This window comes from Antedon bifida, chromosome 11, assembly GCF_963402885.1.
Source record: "Antedon bifida chromosome 11, ecAntBifi1.1, whole genome shotgun sequence".
Lineage (NCBI taxonomy): Eukaryota > Metazoa > Echinodermata > Crinoidea > Comatulida > Antedonidae > Antedon > Antedon bifida.
In genome coordinates this window covers 2,592,261-2,618,391 of record NC_136236.1, presented here as the reverse complement: position 1 = coordinate 2,618,391, position 26,131 = coordinate 2,592,261, and the positions used below count along the sequence as shown (strand labels likewise).

At 34.1% G+C, this 26,131-nt stretch overlaps 4 protein-coding genes across 4 annotated transcripts in view; 1 reads left to right on the top strand and 3 right to left on the bottom strand.

Moving 5' to 3' along the window:
- Positions 1-12,644, bottom strand: part of LOC144856013 (uncharacterized) — a 30,118-nt gene extending 17,474 nt beyond the window's left edge. The window contains exons 1-28 of the mRNA XM_078713985.1: positions 12,593-12,644; positions 11,881-12,230; positions 11,268-11,583; positions 10,385-10,851; positions 9,749-9,989; positions 9,176-9,353; positions 8,685-8,893; positions 8,192-8,312; positions 7,799-7,956; positions 7,533-7,704; positions 7,029-7,155; positions 6,597-6,849; positions 6,345-6,469; positions 5,878-6,081; positions 5,498-5,691; positions 5,261-5,386; positions 4,986-5,142; positions 4,609-4,752; positions 4,184-4,463; positions 3,773-3,911; positions 3,426-3,600; positions 3,014-3,201; positions 2,328-2,760; positions 1,962-2,080; positions 1,474-1,646; positions 976-1,192; positions 490-648; positions 227-382 (exon numbers count right to left, since the gene is read on the bottom strand). Coding sequence (XP_078570111.1) covers positions 227-382; positions 490-648; positions 976-1,192; positions 1,474-1,646; positions 1,962-2,080; positions 2,328-2,760; positions 3,014-3,201; positions 3,426-3,600; positions 3,773-3,911; positions 4,184-4,463; positions 4,609-4,752; positions 4,986-5,142; positions 5,261-5,386; positions 5,498-5,691; positions 5,878-6,081; positions 6,345-6,469; positions 6,597-6,849; positions 7,029-7,155; positions 7,533-7,704; positions 7,799-7,956; positions 8,192-8,312; positions 8,685-8,893; positions 9,176-9,353; positions 9,749-9,989; positions 10,385-10,851; positions 11,268-11,583; positions 11,881-12,196 — 5,547 coding nt within the window. The 5' untranslated portion in view covers positions 12,197-12,230; positions 12,593-12,644. The remainder of the gene's footprint in view (positions 1-226; positions 383-489; positions 649-975; positions 1,193-1,473; positions 1,647-1,961; positions 2,081-2,327; positions 2,761-3,013; positions 3,202-3,425; positions 3,601-3,772; positions 3,912-4,183; positions 4,464-4,608; positions 4,753-4,985; positions 5,143-5,260; positions 5,387-5,497; positions 5,692-5,877; positions 6,082-6,344; positions 6,470-6,596; positions 6,850-7,028; positions 7,156-7,532; positions 7,705-7,798; positions 7,957-8,191; positions 8,313-8,684; positions 8,894-9,175; positions 9,354-9,748; positions 9,990-10,384; positions 10,852-11,267; positions 11,584-11,880; positions 12,231-12,592) is intronic.
- Positions 12,608-13,658, top strand: LOC144856015 (UPF0739 protein C1orf74 homolog). Its single transcript, XM_078713987.1, has one exon. It carries the CDS (start codon positions 12,747-12,749, stop codon positions 13,557-13,559), a length of 813 nt encoding a protein of 270 aa, XP_078570113.1. The 5' UTR covers positions 12,608-12,746; the 3' UTR covers positions 13,560-13,658.
- Positions 13,659-13,730: 72 nt separating this feature from the next.
- Positions 13,731-15,732, bottom strand: LOC144856017 (mesencephalic astrocyte-derived neurotrophic factor homolog). The gene is made up of 4 exons (XM_078713989.1): positions 15,516-15,732; positions 15,166-15,290; positions 14,797-14,938; positions 13,731-14,626 (listed from the first exon to the last, which is right to left on the bottom strand). Exons 1-4 carry the CDS (start codon positions 15,607-15,609, stop codon positions 14,457-14,459), a joined length of 531 nt encoding a protein of 176 aa, XP_078570115.1. The 5' UTR covers positions 15,610-15,732; the 3' UTR covers positions 13,731-14,456.
- Positions 15,733-16,072: 340 nt separating this feature from the next.
- On the bottom strand, positions 16,073-26,119 carry LOC144855374 (serine/threonine-protein kinase TBK1-like). The gene is made up of 19 exons (XM_078713222.1): positions 26,082-26,119; positions 25,170-25,292; positions 24,639-24,779; positions 24,023-24,152; positions 23,565-23,746; positions 23,307-23,464; positions 22,910-23,023; positions 22,420-22,599; positions 21,692-21,897; positions 21,227-21,285; positions 20,908-20,999; positions 20,416-20,608; positions 19,930-20,048; positions 19,268-19,378; positions 18,889-18,987; positions 18,697-18,793; positions 18,439-18,510; positions 18,005-18,198; positions 16,073-17,848 (listed from the first exon to the last, which is right to left on the bottom strand). The coding sequence occupies exons 2-19, from the start codon at positions 25,257-25,259 to the stop codon at positions 17,716-17,718; spliced, it is 2,370 nt and encodes a 789-aa protein (XP_078569348.1). The 5' UTR covers positions 25,260-25,292; positions 26,082-26,119; the 3' UTR covers positions 16,073-17,715.
- Positions 26,120-26,131: the final 12 nt, after the last annotated feature.

The following is a 26,131-nucleotide window of genomic DNA, read 5'->3' as shown; positions in this document are numbered from 1 at the left end:
CCTGGGTTCAAGTCCTGTCATGTCAGGATTTTTTTTACTGACAAATTATAACTTCACTCCCAAAGACTTGTAATAATACTTTGTTTGTGTAGAGCATCTTGTGTATATTTTTGTCTTGTGAACAGGATTGTCACCTTTAAGAAGGATAGTGAATGAATTCGCTTATGGTTATCTAGCCAATTTAAGGTCGTCAGAAAACAGAAGATTCATTTGAAGTCTAAATTACCCTTTTTTTTAAATCTTCCATCAGATACTCCGCCTCTTCGTCCTGATTTTGCTGAAGATCTGCCAGTAAAACAACCTCAGCATCGTTGTCCGTTGCATCGGGATTGGTAGCTTGTAACTCTACTAACTCCAATTCCATACTGTATGGAACTGCTTTCTAATAATGAAAAAACATTTATATAATCATCATTTTAAATAAACTGTATTTCTTTAATAAAAGATCTGGTCTGGCTAAAGTTGAGTGTAAAAGAGAAGATAACATACCTTGAATATGCCAACCTGTGCTGCCTCATTCTCTTTCTCTGGTCCATCATCTCTCCACTGCCGTCTTTGTTCTTTAAAGTCCAACATCTTTTTCTGTCTTTGTTCCTCTGTCATTGCCTTGACTGTCTTCCGTGTCTCTGTATCTTTCTCTTGAAGTAGCTAAATAAACACAGTGGAAGTTATATAAGTAGTCTAGACCACTGAACAATCAACCCTCATATAGCTTAAAGATCTCCTATTGCTTAAGACTGAAGCTCGGTATACTCTATCAAATTTATGTGACAAAAAATGTGATGTGCCAATATATGGACATGATGATGTCATATCAACACCATATTTGGGCATATCATTACCATATTTGGGCACATCACACTTTTTTTTTTGTCAAACTAGCTTGATAGTGTAGACAGAGCTTTACGTTCAACTACCTTTTGAATTTGAAGAAAGTAGACCACATTATAAACAAATATTTAAAGACAAACATACTTTGATTAAAACATCTCTCTCTGTGCCATGTTTAATCTCCATCTCTTTGATAACTGCATCTTCCATGGCAACTCTTCCATCTGCATCATCTGGCATCGGTACTGGACCTTTATCTTCTACTTTCTCTTTTGAATCTTTCAGCATTTTCTTCCTCTTCTCAAGACGATCCTTTGCAAGTTGTAGCTGTCTTGTACGTTCTTGTTCTTTCATTTTGTCTCTGTTGGCAAACATTTATCAATTATTCACATTTATCAAGTATCTCTTTTTATGAGCATCCACTCTAATAAGCTAACAGTAGTTAGATGATGATTTATTATATTTAGAGCAACATACTAAATACATCATGTTACAAAAGTGCCATTTTGCCAAAACAATTCCAAATAAAATCAATTTAAAGAATGTACTACACTTTTTAGAGCCAAAAGCTTTTAGTTGGTATTTTTGTCAAATAAGTTATGGAAAGTAACAATAAAAAGATATGTATATTAGATAACATACGCATCTTCGGCCTGAGCAGTGAGACCCATGACTAAGGCAGCAGCTTCAAACTGATCTTCTCTGCGCGCCATTCTTTGTTGTCGCTTCAGCTTGGCTAGCTCAACCTGACGCATCCTCTCGTTGGCTAGTCTTTCATCGCCCTCTCTCATCCTCTTTAGAAGTGCTTCACGTTCCTACAAAATTACAAATAATTAATCTTAGAATTGAATCCTCCAACCATCTCGTCTTCTCGGAAGACGAGATGGACTATAAACCAGTAAACACGAAATGCTTGTGTGCACTTTAAAGAACCTAGCACATCTTTCGAAACGAGTAGAGGGTTGCCCCAATGTACTAGTTCACACAGCCTCTTCTTAACGTAGGCCATCTAGTAGGCCTCCTAGTTGCAAAATCTTGTTGAAGGCGGCAACTTAATAGATGAAGAAGAAGAAGAAGACAATGATATTAACTAACTAACTTGTTGCTGGCAACACCAGATGGTCACTTACATCATCCAATCTGTTGTCCAACTCCTCTAGAATATTTCTTGGCTTCTTCTTTTTTAGTTCTTCCTCTTCTTCTAAAATCTCTTTCTTTTCTAGTTTATCCGCTTCTTCTGTGCTCATACCTGTTACAAATAAATCAATAAATTTTTAACCAAATATCGAATAAAAGAAAAGTCAAACAAGAAATAAACATTAGAAATCCTTCTCATATATTTTTAAATACATGAATGTGATATACAACTCACCAATTATAGGACGTAAAACTCTTACTTTCTAACCCAATCAGAAAAATCCTGGAACTTTTACAGGATTTGAACCAATGACCCTGAGTAATCAAGCATGTCAACCACCAAGCCACAGAATCCTTACCTTCAGCAATGCGCTGTTTACGCATCTCAAGTCTCTTTCTCATCTTTTCTTCTTGCGCCTTCTTTGTATCTCCCATCAACAGTTCCAAGGCCTGCTGTGATTTGATAGCTTCCCCTAATAATGCCGCTGCCTCATCATACTTCCCTTCTTGCCTGAGTCGTTTTTCCTGAAGCTTCAGTTTCACCAGTTTAGCCTGACGCTCTTTTTCGGATAAATTAGCCCACTCTGCTTCCCCTACTTGCTGCATTAGGGCTTCAGCGAGTATCTTATCTTTAAGAGCATCGTACTTGCCCTCCAAAGCCTCGACAATTTCACTGTCACCCGTTTTCTTTGCTTTATCGATCCTGGTTAGAGTGATGGCAACGTTTTCAACTTTTTGTTGCTTGATTTCGGTCAGGTGTTTTTCTTGAAGTTCAACAAGATTATCCAGCTCCTAAACACATGTCAAAGTTCCAAATATTACAAACATATTTATTTGAAGGGAATGAAAAACAGAGACAAGACTTTTGTTTGAATAACAATGGTCCGCTGGCCAATGGCCAGTTAAATGCATGGCGGACCAGTTAAATAATAAAATAAAAAGTCTGAATGGCCAGTTAATATTTTAATAAAATCTGACGAAATATCAATAATTTTACTCAATTCATCTCTTGTAAACAAGGTCGATTTTTTTACATTTTTCTTACCTTATTTGGTAATGATTCCAGAACAGTTTCACTCTCTTTGTCTTGTTCCTGCTGCAAGTCGGCCATGATTGTTACAATTGCTTCATCATCACTGACCTCTGACCCCTTTTCCTTCGACAAAACATGCTTTCTAGAAGCTAATTTCAAAAGTGCTGCCTCTTCAAGAATCTGCATATGTTTGTCAGATGCTACAAAAAAAATTGAATAAAAAAATAATTATTTAAAGATAATAAAAAACAAACAAATCAAGAGATTGATTTAAATTATCCAACATACCAAATCTTTTCAGAACATATGATTCATTTTTAGAGCAACCACTGCCACTTCCATTTTAAACTCTTTAATTAGTAGATAAATTCTTTCAAAACAGCTATAACTTGCGTTCTACAATCTTAAAGGAACAACAACTCACATGTATCCATTCCTTGTCTTTTTCCAATCAGTTCTTGGAGTCTTTCTTCCCTCTCTTCTTCCCTCAGTGTCGTCGCAATTGTTAGTTCTTCCTCTGTGAATTCTTTCTGAAGAAGTATCAACATCTGCTCCTGTTCACGTTCATGCTTCTTTTCCAGAATCTGCATCACGGAATCCTAAAACAATAATAAATATTAATTTTAATGATGCAATAGTATACAAATAATGAATGTTTAAGAGTGCAATGGTACAAATAATTAATGTTTACAACTGCAATGGTACAAATACTGCACTAGTGAGTATAAGCTATGAAATATGATAGCAGACAGTTATATAAAACACTCTCACCTGCATAGCAGCTCTATCTCCATTATTCAGTATGGTAATTTCTTTATCAGCTTTCGATTGACCTTGTTGGCGTCTTTTCTTCAGAGCTGCAATTCGTTCCTTGGCAAGCATCTCTTGTCTAGCTCTGTCATTCTTAAATCTATGAATAAATTAGCAATAAATGAATTGCATTGTATACTGTAACTATTCATTTTATTAACATTTATTTTCAGTAGGACAGAAGTGGCTGTATTCACTATTCCCACTTTAGGCTAAGAAAAACACTTGTAACTAAGTAAATACCTTTATAAACTTAAGTGAATTAGTATTTAAGGGAAATATCTCACTTAAGCGTGATTGGTGAATACAGCCATTGGCATAACAAATTTACTTAGAAATTGCATTCTAAGTAAGAACTGAACCATAACTTACCTCTCAGCATGAGCCTTCTGGTGACGCTCTGCCAACCCCAGTACAAGAGCAGCAGACTCAAAATTCTCCTCCATTTTGGCTCTACGTTGTTCTCTTTTAAGCCGTGCAAGTTCTGCCTGTCGCTCCTTCTCGCTCAAAAACTGATTGTCCATACCACGGAGTCTAGCCATCAGCGCATCACGCTCATCGTCGTACCGTTTTTGGAGATCAAGAAGTGGGACTGAACTCTCGTCATCTTCATCCTCTGATAGGCCATCATCATCTTCATCAGGATCTAGTCCTTAAATAGCAAACAAATATATCTTCTTAATTACCATAATTTTATATTCATCTATAAAATGATCTCACAGTACAACAGAACCCCTACTATTCAGGAGACACTTTCTCCTCTTAAAAGAAATCTTTGTTCGGTCTCAAAGATGTACCTTGTTCAACCCTCTTTCTTCTAGCTTCTAGTCTCCTTTTAAGCTTATCTTCCTGCTTAGCTCTGTTCTCTCCCATCAAGACTTTCAGGTTGGTCTCTGTCATAAGGTTATCTCCTAACAACGCCTGCAACTCATCCAACTTCCCTATAGAGAAATCAAAACCATTATCAATTGTCATCCTTGTAACAGCAAAATAAAATAGTAAATTGTCATTATATTAAAGTAGATATGTAGCGGAGTTGTAGCTTGGTGGTTAACATGCTTGCCTTCCAATCCCAAGGTCCAGGTTGTAACTCATGACTCTTTCAACTCCACTCCATAAGCCTCAAATGAGTTTATAAGCATGATCAATATAGAAATAAAAATAGATACACTACCTTCTTTTCTAAGTCTTCTTTCTTCCAGTTTCAACTTCATCAATCGTTTTTGTCTTTCTTGTTCACTCAGCTTTGCCCATTCCCCCTCTCCAGCTTGTTTCTTCAAGCTCTCCAATAATAGCTTGTCTCTCAGTGTATCATACTTTTTATCTAAGGCCTGATAAATAAAACAAAAATAATCAACTTTGATGATCTAACATTGTAAGTTGATGATTCTTTTTTTGTTAAATGTAGGCCTCTATGCTAAATGACAAATAACTAATTTACTGTCATACCTTTAGAAGTTCATCTTCATCGCCAATTCCTTCATATTCAGTAAATACTGCAAGAATGTTACGACCAACGTGGTGCTTCCTTTTCGTTATCTCTTCATATCGAAAACGAGACATCTCTTCTTCATTCTAAAATTGAAAATTACAGTATTAGATTGATTTAAATACATTTATTTGGTAAAGAAAGTTAAAATTAGTTAATAGAGTTGTGTTGAATTATTTCAAACTTAATCCACTTACCATATTTTCAAGACGTTCGATAATCTTTTCACTTTCTCTATCTTGCCTCTCTTGAAGATCAGCTAAGAGCGTAGTTACAACATAGTCAAGAGTCACTTCCTCTTCTTGTTTTCTGCCCTCTAGAACACGGGTACGGACAACGGTTTTTATGGCACCAGATTCATCTAGAATCATTCGATTCTCTTCAATATCATCTGAAAAGAAAGAGAAAGATATCAAAAGAAACTTTTTTTTTCAGTTTTATTATGACAATATTGTTGTTATACAGGATTCTTTGTATACAGAGCTGTAGAATTGGTACGTAATGAAAAATTTTAATCATCTTAAATCCAAATTTGTTGGAGCACAATACCGTGAACAATTATGACCCTTGACCTCACCTTTTGTATAAATGTCAAGTTCATCAGCCTCTTTTTTCAGTTCTTGTAGTCGTGTCTGTTGCTCATTTACATTCATTTGAGTGGCAGCGTCTCGTAGTTCTTCACTGCCCTCGTCCATAACGACAGTGATTAGCAACTCATGCTCTGTGCGATGTTTTCTCTCAACCTCTTTCATAACAGATTCCTTCCATCCAACAATATCACCTTTTTAAAAAAAATGTGATTAATTTGTGATGCAGAAAGTATGAATCTAGATACCACAAGTCTAAATCTCTGACAACACTATCAAACTTTATGTGACAAAAAATGTGAGGTGCACGTATACAGACATGATGATGTCATATCACTACCATATTTGGGAATACCACTACCATATTTGTCAAACTAATTTTGATTGTGTAGACAGAGCTTTATTTTACTTAGAGAAAACATTGATCTGTTTAGGACAGACAGTAAAACTGACAAACCTTTTTCTGGTAGAGCTTTTTCTTCTACTTCTTGTTCCATCTCTTGTCCGTTAGTTTGCCGTTTTTTCCGTGCTTCTAACCTTTCACGTGCTAGTCTCAATTGTCGTTCACGATCCATTCTCAATCTGCCCAAATAAAACAAAACGCACATTAGATCGTAACCAGCTTATATGAAAATGGCTATATTCCACAGGCAAACTTTTAAAAAAATATTTAAAAGCATGAGGAAATGATTATCCTATTATTTCTTACTTTTCTTCAAGTGACATCTTATTTCTCTCAGCTAGGCCTAGCAACAGAGCAGCCTCATCAAAATTGTCCTCCTTGTCAGCCCTTCTCTTCTCTCTCCTAAGCCTCAGAAGTAAAGCCTGGCGTTCCTGCTCACTCATGTACTGGCCATGCTGGCCTCGTAGCAGCTTCATCATTGCATCTAGTTCATCGTCAAATCGCAGTTGAATGTCTTTCATAATATTACCTGATGTTTTATTCTCATTCAATTCAAATTCTATTAAAACAAAGAAGTAATTTATAATTATAACTTAAACTGAATCACACAATCAACAAAAAAAGGGAGAAAGAGAATTAATTGAATTTGTAATATAATGTGTGTCATTTAAATTCAATACATTAAGAAAAATAAAATTAAAAAAATTAAATTAAACTTGATAAAATTAATTTCCATACCCTCATCTTCATCGTCTGTGTCCAGACCTTGAGCTTCCCTCTTTTGTTTATTCATCAGACGTTCTTTCAATTTCTTCTCGTACTCTTCTCTGTTTCTTCCCATAAGGGAAAGTAGATTTTTCTCTCTCTAAAAATTCAAAACATTTTTAATGATTTCTCATCTCTCATCTCTCTCTCCCTTTTTTAATGTTCAGCGCATTGAGAGCTTGCTTATATGCGCTATATAAGAATGAACTATTATTATTATTAATATCATAAGACAATCATAGGTGTGATTTCACATAGCAAATTAAGGGCAGTATTTCATTTAAATCTGCAATCAGGAGATAAGCTACACTATCAAACTTTATGTGACAAAAAAATGTGATGTGCCCATGTATGGACATGATGATGTCATATCATTACCATATTTAGGCACATCACACTTTTTTTGTCAAACTAGTTGATAGTGTAGACAGAGCTTTAGGGGGTTTAGGATAAACTTCCCAGAATGCCATAGCTTACATTTCCAGCATCTCCAATGAGGCGACTGAGCTCGTCCATTTTTCCGTCCTGTCGCAATCGTCTTTCTTCCAACCTTTTCTTCATCAGAAGTCTCTGTTGCTCTTCCTCGGTCTTTTTGTTCCATTCTGCCTCACCAAACTGGTTCATTAAGGATTCCACCAGTAACTTGTCTCTGTCAACACAAGGAAAAATTTAAATGAACAAACTTCCCAGGTCAAAGGTTACCAGTTTTTCTATATAATTACTTTATAATATATTCTATTTACCTTAGAACATCATATTTCTGCTCCAATGCTTCAATGAGTTCTTTCTCTTCAGCTGTCAACTCAAAGCTACCAAGGATGACCATGGACACATTGTCCAACCATTCCTCAATACGAGACTTAGCTTCTTTCTTAAGTAAGTCTTGGAGCTCATATGAATCCTGAAATTAGATGAAGATTAAAGAGTATTTTTTGGATTATAAATGCACTTCTTGTATATGGAACTGCAACATAAAGTTATCTTGGTCAAAAAAAGGACGCAAAAACCTTAAAAAGCTTTGTCTACATTATCAAACTAGTTTGACAAAAAAAGTGTGATGTGCTCAAATATGATAGTGATATGACATCATCATGTCCAGTAAAGACAGAGCTTAAGATGAGAATATGAAAGCATACCTTGTTGTGCATCTCCATAATCATAGCATGGATCTCAGTACATTGCTGTTGTTGTAGGTCAGCCAGAACTACAGCAGCAAGGTGAAGGTCATCAAGGTTATGACCTTTGACTTCTTCACGTCTAAAAATAGAAGTGTAAATAGGTTGATATAACAGGTGAAAAAATTCTTGCAGATTCCATCATGAGTCAAAATACGACAGAAATGGAATAAAGTATATCTTAAGCTCTGTCTACACTATCATTCAGTATGTGTCAAAAAATGTGATGTGCCCAAATATGGACATGATGATGTCATATCACTACCATACTTGGGCACATGACTACCATACTTGGGCACATCACACTTTTTTTGTCAAACTAGTTTGATAGTGTAGACGAAGCATACGATTCTATACAGAAATTCAGATTCTTTTGCTTCAACGATCACAAACAAAAACAGAATTTAAATGGAGTAAAAAAAACTGATACATTTCGAAGATTAAATCTCTTTACCTGTTCTCAAAGTATAGACCAACGCCTTCCTGTAGGATTTTCATATGAACTGAACGTTTTGAGACTCGATAGTCTGATGAGCCTTTCCTCCAATTCTCCCTCTGGCCTCGCAACTCCTTTAAGCAAGCATCTCTGACGTCTTTGTTTTTGTTGCGTGCACTTGCTTTTGCGTACTGCGCTTCTTTATTTTGCAGCAGGAAGATAAGTATCTAGATGAAAGAAATTGTTGTTAATATATCATTATATGTTTTTATAATCAGAAAAAGGTTAGCAGTTTATGGTAGCCATGTTTTGGTAGTTCTTCTACCATCAACTGATTTCTAGTTAATCTGTTCTATATAATTAATAAGCTATGCTGTTTGCACAATTGTCAAGTGCAGCCTACTGGATACCAAGCTAAATATAATAGCAATGCATGTTATAATGCATTGCGTTATAGCCTAACTCGTCACAGTGGCGAGTTCACATCTAATGCATAATTCTTTTCATACCTCTCTTTCCACAAAGTGTTTCTTAGCCATCTCGTTCAAGAGGTCAACTTGAAGATTGACCAGTCCTTTATTTTCATTTTCATACCAGTCTACAGAAAGCCTTTTGATCTTTTTACCCTTCCGTTGAGTGAGTCTTTGAAGGGCTAGCATCTCCTGTAAGTCTCTATCATAGTCAAAGCTGTGTAAAACAAGATGAGATTAATAGAAATGTCTATGGAAACCTTTGCCAATGATTTGGACTGAAGAGGAAGAGAAGAGGAAAGATAAATGGAAGTTGGGAGGAAGGAAAGTGGAGGAGAGGAAGAGAAGAGATGAGATGAGGAAGAGGATACGAAGAGGAAATAAATAGGAAAGGAAGAGAAAGAGGAATGGAAGTGAGGAGGAAAAGAAGAGGGATGAAAGAGAAGAGAAAGAGGAATGGAAGTGAGGATGAAAAGAAGAGGAATGAAGGGAAAGAGAGAAATGGAAGTGGGGAGAAAGAGAAGAATAGGAGAAGAGAAAGAAGAAAGGAAGACAAGAGGAAAAGAAGAAAAGACTAAATTTCTGAATCTTTCAAAATCACAAAATGATTACGTTGAAGCTTTGAATTCTTGTGGCCTCTCACAGAGTCCAACAGTTATGGCACTGTACTGAAAGGCTTCCTCTAATGCTGCCATGTAGACCTGCAGCATGATGTGTGCATATGTTGTGATCATCTCCTTTGATGTCAATGTCTGGTTGCCACTGCCTTCCTTAAGGACTGAGAGCAAGTATTCCTTCTCATGCTGGTAGCGCTTATGAAGATCAACCAGTAAATGACCTCCAGTTGTTTCTCCTGATATAAATATATAACAAAAATATGGTGGAATAAAAATGTTTAAGAACATGCTAATGCATTGCAACATAGTATAATAATTAAAGCTCTGTGTACTATCAAACTTTATGTGACAAAAAATGTGATGTACTCATATATGAACATGATGATGTCATATCACTACCATATTTGGGAATATTACTACCATATTTGATCATATCACTACCCTATTTGGGAACATCAAAGTTTGATAGTGTAGACAGAGCTTTGTCCTCACTTGGATGCAACGCAAGTAATTTAACCAATCACAAGCGATGGATTATTCAAACAGTCATGGATATTGTGTTGCTCTTACGTCCATGCGTTGCATCCTAGTGGGAACCAAGCTTTAGATCATCTATATCAACACATAGTACCTTGAATGGATTCAGCGTATTTGTTAGCAAACAGAATATAAACCTCCTCATCTGTCCTTCCATCAGCTTGCAAGAGTGATGCTGTCTGCTTCTGGTCTTCTAAGTACAAGGCATGCTTGTCCTGGCTGTAGCCAATCACAGCCTCTAATTTGGATGGGTATGCATGTGAAGCAATATCTAGGCCTAGGACCTTGTCTGCTGTACCTTGACGCATGTACTCATTGACTCTCAGTTGAACTTGAAGCAATCGTTCCTCGTGCTCACTTTCTGTCATGGTAGACCAAAGCATCTCACCAGTTTGTTTTCGTATCAGCTCATAAAGAAGCTTTTCTTTCAGGCTGTTATACTTCATGTCGATGGCTTGCATCATCTCTGTTACAGACACACGGTTGCGGTAGTTCTGATTGATGTCATCCCAATCCATGCCATCATCAAAGAGCATCGCCTCAAGACCAAGATGGTTCCATCTGAAACATAAATTAAGCTTGTTTTTTGTAGAAAATGATTTTACAGTAATTTTGACTTACTAACTACATACTTAGAGGAAGAGTTTTGTAGCCGACACTCAACTGTCATAAAGAACAACTTCCAGTCCATTCAGCTGTAAATGAGTACCTGGTTGAAAATACTAGGGAGGATAAGGCGGCGTGGAAGGAACTGGCCACTCTACCACATAATTCAATTCAATAAAACGTTATTATCCCAAATTGGAAAGTCCATTTGGTTGTGGTATACAAAGATTCATAAATATGTTTAGTCCACAAAAATACAAGCACAACGATTGTTATAAAAATCTAAAATAAAAAATATGTAGCGACTCATTTCCCTACGTTCAGAATATGAAAATGTGACTCACCAACAATACTTAACCTACTATACACACCTTTGAAGTTTTCTCTTAGCTCCTTGTCTAAACTTGTCTCTATAGTCTTGCTTCTCACGTGCCTGCAGAGATCGTATCTGTTCATCCTGTTCTTGAACTTTTAAAAACTCCTTGTGATTCTCAAATTCTTTTTCGATCTTCTCGCTTTCAAGTTTGTTACACTCTGTAAGTACGATCGAATCCTGGCACGGTGGTCCATCCGGTACGGCGCACAGCAACATGCGAACCTCGTCAAAACAAACAGCGTCTTTGGTGGATTCACGATTCTCTATGAATTTATTCCAAGTGTTCATTGAAAACTTTTCCTGGTGAGTAGCTAAAATGAAAATATTATAAGGTTAAAAAAGAAGGAATGACAAATAAAAAAAGGATAAAATTACAGAAGGGCTGGTTAGTATTCTATTAGTAGAAATATTTCAGGCCTAAAAAATCAGTTGAGAAAACCAGTTGGAAGAACCAACCAGTTGGACCAATTGAGAACCAGTTATTAAAAAAAACAGCTGAACAGTTGAGAGAACCAATTGAACCAACTGGAAATCAGTTGGACCGATTGAAAACCAGCTGGTCTCAACTGGAATTTTCACCTGGGCTAGCCCTGAACATGGATAAGTACCTTTGAAGAGAAACAGTGTATCCTTGATAGAAATGACGTCACATCCATCTCTGTCAAGAGCTTTGAAATCCCACAATGCTTGATTTTCTACAGTCCTACGACGCTCCAGCTCGAGTAGAACGGGAAGGAAGTGTTCCCGTGTACACAAGCCCCCAGACATTGGCCCACAAACGGATTTGATGGCTGGGTGAATGTGCTGGGGGAATATCGGTGAACGGTGAATGGTCTCATCAAACCGTTGGACATCTTCAGCTGTGATGTAACCATTTTGGGATGCGTCAAGGAGATCAAAGAATTTTAATGCTTCTTGAGACATGGTTTACTACCTGGTTTTAGACAGCTAGCTGCACCTAAATCAATTCAAAGAAAATATTCAAAAATTGATTTGATATAAAAAAAAATAAGTTGCAAGGAAAAATACACTTTGCATGTCACATTTGCCATTTGTTTAATTGGATTTTTCAACATGATAAACATTTGTCCTTGGTGGCGCACCATCATTTTGAGCGTTCCATACCAAGCGACTAATGTCTAACCTCCTGTCGTCTGTTGACTGACTGACAGGTCTCCTTCGACCTTCTTTCTAGCTAGGCCTAGCCTGCTGGCCTACAAAGAGTAGTTATTCTACTGCCATGGTTAATTCACCCACTAAAACTAACTTAATTGATATCTAAGCCTACTCATATAAAAAACAATAAATAAATCAGTGTACCATATCATCAAGAAAACAGAAATAACTGCAGTTTCCAATCAATGATTCCAACTTTATTTTGATTGTGCGGTGGTGTGACGTCATCGCACCAAGGAAACGCCACATAGAGGGCAGCAGACTCAAAATACTTGAGGTCGAGAATTAAAAATTGATAATGGAAACAGCAATTCGAGATATGATAGGAAAATATTTTGGAAAACATGCCAAAAGGTCGTGGAAATCCATAACTTCAGATTTTCTGTACGTGCTCAGTGGTGTAAAAAATGGGTTTTTATTTGATTATGGTATAACTGATGAGGATACAATAATGTCTTTCTTACGGGACTTCACCGAATTGTTAGCAGTCGATACTACTGGTGACGAAGGCCTTTTTGTTACTCAAGTTCATGAAAATATTTTTGTTATTAATGCGAAAATAACTGTACCATTCATCACGAATTTTTTAGAAGAGAGCAATTCTACATGTATTGATGTCTCTGGTAAACTAGACACCCCAATTATCTGCAAAGAAGATGTTTTTCTCGAGATAAAATCGAATTTAAAATCATCAGTGAAAAATATTTTGGATTTAAAAACTGAGGCAGAAACCAGTCATGCATGTAATCAAAACAAATACATCTTAAAACTTGATGTTACCCAAACTTGCAACATATCAACACTTTTTGGTATTTTGATCGGTTATCCGGTCGTTTATTGGTATAATGCTTCGGATATTGATAACTGCCTTGGAATGGTTCCTCTGCGGGTATATACGGTCAAATGCAACTTCCAGATCGAAGAAGTTTTTAATGAAGAATTTACAATGTACTCGTTCAGCATACCGGACTCATTGACATCACGTTTTGATGGAAATATTACGAAATGGTTTAGCAATTTGGAATCAAGAGTGAAAAAACTTGACAAGGCGTGGATTACAGAATTAAAACTGCTTTCAAAAGTGGTCAAACTACCCGCAGTGGCTTTATAATTAAAATCATATAATTTTCAAACACATTTTTAAAGAGGCATATTGTTTTAGTTTGCTAAAAACCTTTTTGCTAAATCTAAATAAACAAAAGTAAATCAAGACATATTGTTTCATTGATATATAACTGAAATACTTTAATTTATAAATTAATTACCTCAATTTGTTTCTAGGAACATAGATAAGTACAAAGAAATTTAAGTAAAATCAGCTGACAAGACAGATGACCTTTCAATTCTGTTATTGAAAAAACAGAAGCCAGTATTTTTGATTATCAAATTGTGTACAGTATTTGTACAACACTAGGCCTATATAATTCTCATATACATCTCGAGATTAAAGAATTTCATGCGAGCATATGAAACTTGTGTAAAAATAGAAATAAAATGAATTTTTAGGACTAAAACCATTCTATAAGATGGAGGTAGACATAGGTTTATAGCTCCATGCTATAAAGAATATAAAATACTGTATTTGCCCTAATATAATCCCACGAGATATTGCGAACATAAATCATTTATTTTACTTCGGATCTTTGTTGGTGTTATATTATTATCTGCGACAAGCAAGGCAACTTTAAAGCCATTTTATGTCTTGCAACAAACAAATAAAATAAATTGGTTACTGACATAAGTGGCTGACATTTTAAAAAATAAAATAGCCCATGGGACTATATTTGGATCAAGCATTGTGTCAGCAAATTGAGCATAAATCATTACAATTTATGCTCAATTACCAAATATGAGTGGGGCTACTTTCAAACATGGGATTATATTTGGGTCAAAAACATCATTTAAAATTTAAGAACCTTGAAAAAGAGCAAAAATAGTAAACCAAATATGGTATAAAATTAAATAATTTCCCAACATTTATACAATGAAAACTAGAGCGTGGAATTTCTCATAACTCTTGCTTCTTGAAGTGTGTAGGTTTAAGTTTCTCTATTAACTTGATAAAGTCTGATTTCTCTGTGCACGCTTTACAAGTCTCGCCCCAGTCACTAAGAATCTTCTTTAAGTCTTTTACTTTTAGTTTCTTTAGGTCAACAGCATCCAAATCTATTTGCTTTTCTGTTAAAAAAAGGAACAAAAACCACATTTTATCCATCTATAATTTCACACACAATATCAATCTTAAAATGTTTGAAAAATATTTTTATTATGGAAAAACCAATTATTATTAATAATAATAAACTAATGTACCGTGTATATATATATTATTATACGTATCAAATACTCACCATACTTAAGTTGACATATTTGACCGTCTTTTTTCTTTAATTTCTCACATATTTTTTCGGGAGGCATAAACGATTTTAATGGTTTAGAAATTTCACCAAGCAATCCTGTGGCTGCATCTTCAGTTCCGCCGACATAATAACACTACAAATATCAACATGTACAACAATATTTAAGTAAGATAAGATGTACTCAACAGTTTGATAGGCTAGATTGTCGCAAGTCTGTCAATTAATTATTATTATTGCGACTCGGACTACATATAGTAAGTAAGCATAGCCTAGTTAAACAAACAATAATTTTTTTTTTAATTAATAATTTATGTGTACCAAACCCAAAAGTGTAACCTTGGGGGAAATCCCTGTACTTACAAATCTGTTTTCTCTATTTTTTGCTTTCTTGCATAGTTTCCTTATTGCATCTTCAATTTTTGCTGGACTTTTCCTATCATCAGCTGACAATTTTTTATCAATTTGTTTAATTACACTAATACATACTGAAGAAAAAGAATAAACAAACGTAAATAAACATATAAAAACATAATAAATAAAATATAAACTTGGCCTAGGCCTATCTGATTATGAATGAGTATGATCAAGAAGCTAGGCCACCATCATTACAAGCTTCCTTCATCCTGACCGGCAAACAAACGGAGGAAACCGCTACCTAGCCGTGTTTCAACTTTCAACACCAGCCGGCAAAACATAAAATTATCACTAACCTTCGCAATCACCCTCTTGTAATTTTGCTTGGACTACACATATAGCAGACAAACATACGGTCAGTAAGACCGTTATAGATACCCACGCTTTCATTTTGAATTAATAAAAATAACTGGAATGTTAACTTTTCTTAAATACAAATGGTATTCTTATCTCTACGTGTACGTTTCCTAGGCCTACCGTACATGCACGACACGACACGAAGTACGCGTGTACAAATTATTAAAAGTACAGTTGGCTGAATTTGATTGGACGACGAAAGCCCAAATGCAATACCGCCCTCTATAGCATGCACACTTCTGTACTTTCCACTTTAATACATTGTCATTATTTCAATAAAAATGGTATTAAAAATAGAAATAATAACTAAAATTACTCCACATTACAGCTTCAAGAAAAATAAAGACCAAAATTACTTAACAAGATTTGTACGATAATATTGTGTACTTAAAAATATAATTCAGAAAGACTCGGAATCCAGAAAGACATAAAATATTTTAACTGCATTACAAATACAGTACAAGAGTACAACCGACATATCATCTTGTCACATTTATTTTTATATTTGCACATACAATCATATTACAAAATATTTTAAAGAACTATATATATATAATCATTTTAATTTTAAAATAATTCACAATAAATAAAATACGACAGTTTTCATTTTGCAGGAGATGTAATAACACAACTGCTAATAGAAACTAGTGTATCAGTTTTGATTGGTCAATTATATGTGGATACCTCTATTAAGGGGACTTTGTTGGGTACCAAAGGTGTCCCCTAAATGTCCCCTTAATAGGGGTTCAACTGTATTCAAATCAAGGACATATCATAACATCTACAATAAACAAAAATGAATGTTTCTATAACTTTTTCATATTGAAAATATTTGAATAATTATAATCAATGTATCTATAAAAGTAAAAGTGGCTGTTCTAAATCTTACAATTTTTAAAACTAAAAATATATTCCGATATATACAATATATTCATCATTGTAAATCATATCATAACTCATAAGATCAAAGGTTTATGCAAATAGTCATAGGTTAAACAGGTAAATATTTAACTATTTATTCTTAGATAATAGTTACTGTGTAATTCCATCACAGTTTGGTACACAACGATTGGATTTATTTTATTATTTGTTTTAAAAAACAGCTACTTTATAATATTAAACTTATATAATATAAATTGTTCCAAATTACAATAGGTCCATTGTTTAATCATTTATTATTTACAGACTTATTTACATTAAGTACATTGTTTTAGTAAATTCACGTCCTTATTTTTTTGCTCATCTAAAAACACAAATATAACATTTTAAAATATTAAAATTTAAATGAAAACGAAAAGAAAAAGTGCATATTATTATTATGCAAAACCAGATTTATCTGGACCTGTTCCATTTTCTTTTGAGGGGTGACCTTTTCCAAACCAATGTCATATGTTTGTCAATAACAAATAGACTTATTATTCTTATTCTAATACTGTCCAAACTAATCATTGTATTTTGTACTTTGAAACTTGCTATCTGTAGTAACTTTTATTTACATTGAGAGCCTGCTTATGCGATAAGAATCAACTATTAGTATTATTAACATTACATATACTGTATATAATTTGCTATAACAGTGGATTTAGATAAAAACAGTTAATTTATAATCGACTGCCAATGATGTAGCGCTAGCACACCAATATTAAAAAGTAATGAAAACCCCAGCATATACAAACACTAGCTAGGCCTATTAATAATAAATTTATTCAAAAAAGTGTGTAATTATGTGAAGTAAATTGATATATGATTGAAAATGTTCATCTGGTTTGAAGACACATAATTCTATTTTGACAAACTAGAATTTTAAAATAAATTGGTATATTATTATTTTAATATTAATTTTGCCTTTTTAAAATCTATTATGAATCAAATTGAATTTTGGAAGGCTATAGCTGATCTGTATCTGAGGTTGAATCATAGGCTACAACCAACTAAATTAACTGTCCTCTTCTGCTAGATTTATTGGAGATAGGTCCTAGTCTTCCTTAGGCCCTAGTTCTCCTTGGGCTCCAGTCCTCCTTGGGCTCCAGTCCTCCTTGGGCTGCAGTTCTCCTTGGGCTGCAGTTCTCCTTGGGCCCCTGTCCTCCTTAGGCCCAGTCCTCCTTAGGCCCCAGTCCTCCTCCTAGTTCTCCTTCGACCCTAGTCCTTAAGATCTTCAGCTGGTGGCATTTTTAGCGTGGAAAACAGAGATGCAGATTCCTTCTCTAGTGCCTCCATTAATTTAATTGATTCATTTAATGCTTCAGTTCCGTTCTCTTTTGAGGAAATGATTCTGTAAAAAGAAAAGAGATTTGACATGTCATTTCTGCCGCTGGTTACAAGTAATGCCTAACGCACAATCATCTTTATTGCCATGAGGAATTAACGATGCACTGGCATTAATAGGTTTATCCGGGTAAGCATCAAACAAATAGAAAATAATACATACTGTCTTTTTAAGTTTTTCTTTAAAGTAATTTTTCTTCCTGATATTTTATTTTGTAAAAATGGAAGAATTCCATCAACAGGAACCTCTTCCTCAGGAATAGATGAACTATTACTGATGACCTCAAAGTCACTTGCTAAAGATGGCTGACTTCCTGATGACCCTGAGGATCCGGTTGAAAGAGAACTCGCTTTCTCCTGTTAAAAAAAAAAAATTAAATAATATATCCCTATAAAGGAGACACCTCTAATTAGGACACGTTTCTGATAAAAGACTTGCCACAAGCCTCTAATTATTGGAGTTTTTTTCAGTGTTTGCATTGTTTTGCAAGTGACCAGTTTGATTTTTTTTTTGGTAACATATAGGTATGACATGCCATGTGTGCAAAACCAAGTATTAAGCCATATTTTATCTGTAAATAGTTATACAGTACTTACGAATTCTTTTGTTTTTAAGCTTCTAAAATTTGACAGTAAAATGTCTTGTCTTTTTTCAAGATCTTTCATCACCTGAAAGAATAAAAATGAAGTTAGCAAATAAATAAATAAATGTTTAGTAAAATAAGTAAGAAATAGTATATTGAATTAATGGTGTCCCTTGTTAGGAGGACTGACTACTATATTAACTTCCATAAGGGACGACCAGTGCTTGCCATGCAGATCAATTATATTTAATTAAAAAATAGTAAGTTTTACCTTTTTAATGTTCAGATTTAATTCAGAATATTTATCATTGAACCATTCCACTTTTTCTGAAATAGTCTTTATTTTACCAAACATTGATGGAATTGACCTAAAAAAAAGTTCAAAATTGTTATATATTATTTACAATAATGGGTATTCTGAGGACAGATTCTACAGTAATAAAGACCTTACTTAAATACTTACTTAAACCAGTCATGAAATTTGGAATGGATATTTTTCAATTTAGTTTCACAATGGTCATTTTGAGTATTAGCTTCATCACACAAACTTTTCAGATGTAATCTATTTTAGAAAATATAATAAATGATTGCACTGATGAAAAAATAATTGCAATTAAAATAATTTCAACAATATGCAATGTCAGATTAGGAGAAGGAGCAATTGAAAAATTTCATATTTAGTCTCAAGCTCTGTCTACACTATCAAACAAATTTGACGAAAAAAAGTGTGATGTGCCCAAATATGGTAATGATACTTGTCGAATAAAGTTTGATAGTGTAGACAGCTTTCAAGATTAGATTAAAGAGAAGAATTTAATATTTATATGAAGATTGTTTCTTACTTTTCAAGTTTCAAAATAGACGAGGTTTCTCTTTTTTTGGAACGTCTGTTTTCCCGGAACATTTCAAGTATTTCACATACAGAGTTTACATGTACTTGAAATTTTTCAATACTGGAATAAAAATATATTTTATAAGATTATTATAACATGAACTTGGTTCACCTTGATTTGGGTCATTCTACTAGCATGTGTTCACTTTATATTGTTAGGTAACATTATAACTATTTAAAGATATATTAAGATACTATATGTATTATTTGTGGAAATAAAAAATAAACAAACTATATAGAGTACATATTAAAAAATTTATAAATTGAAATGTTTATTTTTTTTTAAATTAAAAAATTTTTTTTTTCTTTTTTTTTTGCATCCAACAGTGAGTAACTCGCCAATTACAGAATGGATAAACTATTTATATCATTTATCATGCTTATAAACTAAGTCTAATTTGAGACTTAGGGAGTGGAGTTGAAAGAGCCGTGAGTTACAACCTTGGCACTAGGTCAGGATTGAACCCTGGACCTTGGGATAGGCAGGCAAGCATGTTACAGCTCCAAGCTACAGCTGCACTACAATATATTTTATCAAATAAGAGTTTAAATTTTATTTTTCATATATTTTACATGAACTTGCTGTAATGTTTTGTTGTGATAATAAATTACCATCTGTTTCCAGTTGTATAACACAAAATATTTTCCAGTTCAAATAACATAATTTGGTTTTCATACTCGGCAAGCAACGCATCAATAACGCTACTACTTTTTTGATGATCTTCTTGAATCTAAACAAAACATAGGTCAGATTAGAGGTGTAAAATAGAAGTGGAGATGTATGCATTATAAGAAGAAGAGCGAGTGAGTGGCCTAGTGTACTAGTGGCTAAACGTAGCCATAACTCGTTCCATGGTTCTGGTGGTAGAACAAGTCTTCTCGGATAAGGACTTTAAACCGTAGGTCCTCCAGTGTACACATCTAGCTCATGTGCATTTTAAAGAACCTAGTACATCTTTCAAAATGAGTAGGGGATGGGTGTACTAGTTCACACACAGCCACTGTGCAATTGTGACTGCATCGTCTTAGTGAGAAGTTGAGTAAATAAAATAAATTTTAAAAAATTGTTAATTTAATAATAAGCTATGGTAACGGTACCTCTTTGGCCAATCCTTCAATCTCTGTCACATCCATACTGTCGTTCTTGTTCTCCATCCTGGTGTCCATTTGTAACACATCCTCCAGCGAGTGCACAAAATCTAGACGCTTACTTAGGTTTTCTAGATTGGTCACAACCTTAACTTCACTCATTTTAAGTTTAAGTTTTTGCAACTCTTCATACAAATGCGACCTATAAATTGAAAGTATTATTTATTAATTATGCTTGTTTGCAGGACCACTCCAGGTGCTACTATGCAAATAATTAACATGCTTCAGCGAATTCTTTATTAGAGTATTATTACTGATATAATTGAATGGAACTTTCAAGTAAAGAATCATAATTTAGTCTACAAAACGCTTTTGGAAATAACGTCTCCGAAATCTGGATTTCTAGACTTAGAAGGGTTGGCTGTATCAAAGTATGATGTGTGATTATTCCACAATTTTCAAGAGTTTTGATAACAATTAGATTATGATGATGATAATTACCCTAAGTTTTCGATTGCATTTTTGAATTGATGCTGTGCATTCAATTCATCCTCTACTACTTCTTTTGTATAGGCCATCACACCAGCACACGTCTACAACAAAACAAAGGTTACACAGGACTGAAACACTGTACTATGGGCTTAGGAATCCATAAAAAGAAGGGTTAGTCTAAAAGTATATATTTATAATTCTTATATTTAGTTAAATTATCATTATTATTTCTTTCATTCAAATTTACTATAGATTACATTTTAAACTCAAATTCTAAATTTATTTATTATTTATTTTTAAATTAATAATCATATAAAGTCAAGTATACCTTTGAATAAATATAGTCTGCATCTGGGTGTGAATAAGACGACATCGAAGGAAAAGATGCTAGAATTGTGAATTAAATAAAAAGCTTTATATTATCAAACTAAGCATGGCAGAATTAAGCTCTGTCTACACTATCAAACTTTATTTGACAAAGAAATGTGATGTCCCCATATATGGACATGATGATGTCCCTAATGATCAGCTTCGGCTGGATGGAACACCCTCGTAAAATATTGTTGACATAAATAAATCACTACCATATCTGGGCACATCAAACTAGTTTGATAGTGTAGACAGAGCTTTACAAATTATAGCATGGAATTAACACATGGAATTACTGATAGAGTGAGTGCATGGAATTTCTAATGAATTTTAAATCATAAGTGGCCAAAAAAAGGGCACTTGAATAAGCATTTGTTATTAATTATTTACATGGCATTTTAGTAACATTTTAGACCTTACTTACGTTTATAAGGAATAAGAACAGTTGGCTCTGATTGGCTTTTCTGATCACGCAGCAATGTATATAGTATCACTGGTGATGTGTCAGTTGTATTTGAAAATTCCTTACATCTTTTTTTTGGTTTGAATGGTTTTCGTTGGAATAACAACAGTTGATCAGACACTGTGACATTACACAGAACTTCAATGTGCTTTGACACAACATCAAATCTAAAGAAAGGCAATATCACCATTATATTAAAAAATGCATACACTATATTCCGAATGGCTAAAGGGGAGTTGAAATGTGTCTACACTATCAAACTTTATGTGATGGACATATTTGACCATATCACTACCATATTTGGGACACTTTTTTCTCACATAAAGTTTGATAGTGTAGACAAAGCTTAAGTTTTCTGGCTTATTAAGAGATAGTGTAAAAATGCTTGAAGTGCTATTACCGTATGTCCTCTGGTATAATCCCACCAACCCCCAGTTCAGGAAAAAAAAATGATTGGTAAGCACAATTTATCTGAACTGGCTAGAGAGAGGCCTACATCCAGACCAAAAGTCAATACTGGGACTATACCCAGGGATATGCCTGTTTGTGAAATCAGACATTTCATCCGAAGTGGGATTACACCCAAGGAAATATGGTATATAGATAACATTTTGGAAAGTTGGCCTTCCATTATGCATACATAATCATACTAGTATAATGTGTTTATGTAGCCATACAAAATAACCCACCCATCATCTTTGTGAAGGTATATGTTCATCATCTTTGCTTTCTGGACATCAAACACATGCAAGATTTCCATGTTCAGTATTTTGTCCACTTCTTCAAAGAACCTATTAGCTGACATCATTTTGGACTGTTCACACTCAAGAAGACCTGCCAACAGCGGTGTCAACATCTCTTTGAACATCCTGTGTAATTAAAGAGCAAACAAGTCATTACTTTATTGGTGCTCTCTGTGATGGAGTAACCGGCCCATGGGTCTAAGTTTTATTTTAAACTGTGGTTATTCCTTGCCTTCTCAGATTGTGTATTTTTGTATTTTCTATGGCTAATAAAGAAATGAAATGACATTGATGGGATCGAACCAATGACCTTTGACACCAAGATCTGCCATCTACAACAAAATTCACTTAGCATGGAAAACACGGTTTAAAACAACAAATTAGAAAGACCAAATTTGAAACTTATTTTTGAAGAAAGAAAGAGAAAAAATCTTACGTTGACATCCTGGTACTTTCAGGCAAATCTCGTTCCCAAGTAATTTTACCATCTGCCGAGTCTTTTTGGTATCCACAAATCACACCTGATGCTTTTTTGGTTGTCAGATAATGCCTGCAGAAAAAAACAAATTAAGTGCTCAAAAACTGATACAGATAATTCAAGATATTAATAAGAAATATATAAAGCTCTGTCTACACTATCAAACTTGTGACAAAAAAATGTCATGTGTCCATATATGGACGTGATGATATATGGACATAGCGCTACCATATTTGGCCACATCACATTTTTGTTGTCAATCTAGTTTGATATTGTAGACAGAGCTTTAGAAACAAAACAATAACACGGAGAGCTATGTTTCAGATGCATCTAACGAAATATTATATATTCTTACATTGTTCTTTTATTGTTGCGTCCACCATGAGGTCTAAACGGAAGGTTGCCAGTGGCAACGTGATACAACGTAACACCCAGGCTCCACAGATCTACCGACGAGTTGAAACCTGTACCTGTATTCGCACTCAACAACGCTCTGGCATACATATCTGGATGCTAAAAAAAAATAATTACGTTTTAAAACCTCAAACCTTGAACATGGAATTGTTTACATTATATGAATAAATGAAATATGGAAAGAAAAATGTAAACTAACCAAATATTCCTCTGTTCCATAGAGAGAAACAAAATTCTCATCGTTTGATAGTTGCCTAGCAGCACCAAAGTCCGCCAGTTTGTAGATATTTTGTCCATCTTTGTCTTCCATAACCATGATGTTACCAGGCTTCAAGTCACGGTGTACTATCTGTTTATTTTGTAAGTATTTCATTCCAGAGCCTGACAAGACAAAATCATTCTTCATTAATTGTCAATATATGTTTTAACACTATAAGCTCCGTCTACACTATCAAACTAGTTTGACAAAAATGTGTGATGTGCCCAAATATGGTAGTGATATGATGTCATCGTGTCCATATATGGGTGGCGCATTACAATTTTTTTGTCACATAAAGTTTGATAGTGTAGACAGAGCTTTAGTCCATATTTTTATAGCCAATAATACTAACAACACAAAACAACATACTTATTTACTATAGGTAGAAGAAAACTTACAAATATCAGACAACACTCTTTTATATTCGTGTTCTGGAACACCAAACATGAATTGCGGTAACTCAAGCATTGTGTACAAGCTGCCCTTACTACATAACTCCATCACAATGACACGCTGGCGACTTCTCTCCTGTAAACATCAAACACATTGATTATTATTCATTTTCTTTTTGAGAATGAGAGGTACCCAAAATCTTGGGAGAGGAGTATTGTTCGGGGGCGTTTCAAATCCATATATCAAACAAAACAGAGGGAATTTAACACCTCCTAGGTAAGAAACTAACTATTTTATATATAGCCCAGGTGAAATATTAAGTCTAGATAAGCAACATGTTTGAGTTTTAGAGCAGACGAAAAAAGATATAGAAAATAAATTTTTTTTTGTTGACCCAATAGATCGAAAGTACTAAAAATGGTACTCAAAACAAAAAGAAAAATTTCTCTTCTATAATATTAGGATTCAAATACAATTATTTAAAGAATACTATATCATATTATGCAATTAAATTGTATTGTTTTTTTTTAATTTGCTTGTACAATGATGCATATTTCAATGAAAATCTTGGATAGTAAAAAATTGAATTAGTCACAAATTGGGCTCAAGATAAAAACTTACATCGACATCGATAGCTATCAGTTGTACTACGTTCCTGTGTTTCAGTTGCTTAAGCACCTCAAACTCTCTGTCTTGTACCGCACCAGGCCGCATGAAGCTGGAATTATTAAAGACTTTCACAGCTACCTTGTGTCCACGGGTCTAATTTTTAAAGAAAAAAAAACCAATTAGAGTAAATGTGATTTGCACTCAAGCAGTCGATCTTTTCCACTTTTCTCGTCACACTATGGGCGACAGAAGAGTTGTTATCTTATTGAAATTGAACATACAGTGAAATAAAAACATCAGGGCCGTAACCAATAGTACGGATGGTTAGGTTTCAACCTAACCACTTTTTCACCTTTGACAACCCAGTGACTTGAACTGAGATTGTTCCCTTTTTCTTGCGAAAACCGGCCCACTTTATTTCTCGTGGCTACATCACTGCATAGAGGTCTAACGGTAGAGTACTAATAACCAGAGAAGTGAAAGTTCATGTATTGGTTTTGGCAACATTTTTTAACCATCACAAATTGTCTAATTTTAACATACCTTTGATCTACCAGTGTAGACAGCACTGGTAGCCCCTGTTCCCAACACATCTTTCTCACTCCAGATGTATCCCGTGGAAGTAGATAACATAGTGCTTCTTCTTGATACTCAAATTTTGTTTTACTATATTCATAAAAACAGATTGAAGATAGAAAACTTTTTTATGCACTCTTTGAAAAAAATTTAAATTAGTATAGGCCTGTTTCTATAACTTTTTGAATGTTATATACTTTATCTTTTAAATACACACAACATTTTTTTTCGCAATTCATACATTTCGCAATTTGTCAATTAAGAGTCATAGTAAAGGGTAAAAAAACAAGTAAATGACCTTCAAGGTTGAAATAAAAATGATTGCATTATGCATTTATCAGTGGGCGTTAAAATTGAATTGATTTATTGATTGGTTGGTTGGTTGGTTGTACTTTGCTATTTACAATGTTGTCATAGTCTATTTGTCAGCAATAAAGAATGACAAAGTTACAGTATTTGCCAAAACTTTGCTAACCTATCTACACAATAAAAAATAGTTGGTCTAAATATGACAACCAATGTTATACAAAGAAAGCGTACTCTTACCAGTTTTAAAAAATCAAAATAATCTTGAAATCATTTTTTAATTGATCATTGAAAACAATTGTACATAAAATAGGCTTAAGTTAATTCTTATAAACTTATATTTTATTTAATAAATGAAGTTGAACCTTCCTTTTTAAAATACTACTATCTAAACTAATAAAATAATTAATAAGGTTTTTATTCAACTAATAATAAGACTAGTCCTAGGCCCTAGTTCTAAATAAATACTATTTATTTCTCTTATTCTACTTCTAGTCTAGATCTCCTAGAGTTAGACTTCTGTTAGTTCAGTTATATAGGCTATTTAAGCTTACCATTACACAAATTACTTACACAATTTCACTGTACCTCTTTCTCCATTTTAACCGAAACGGATGTGAGCG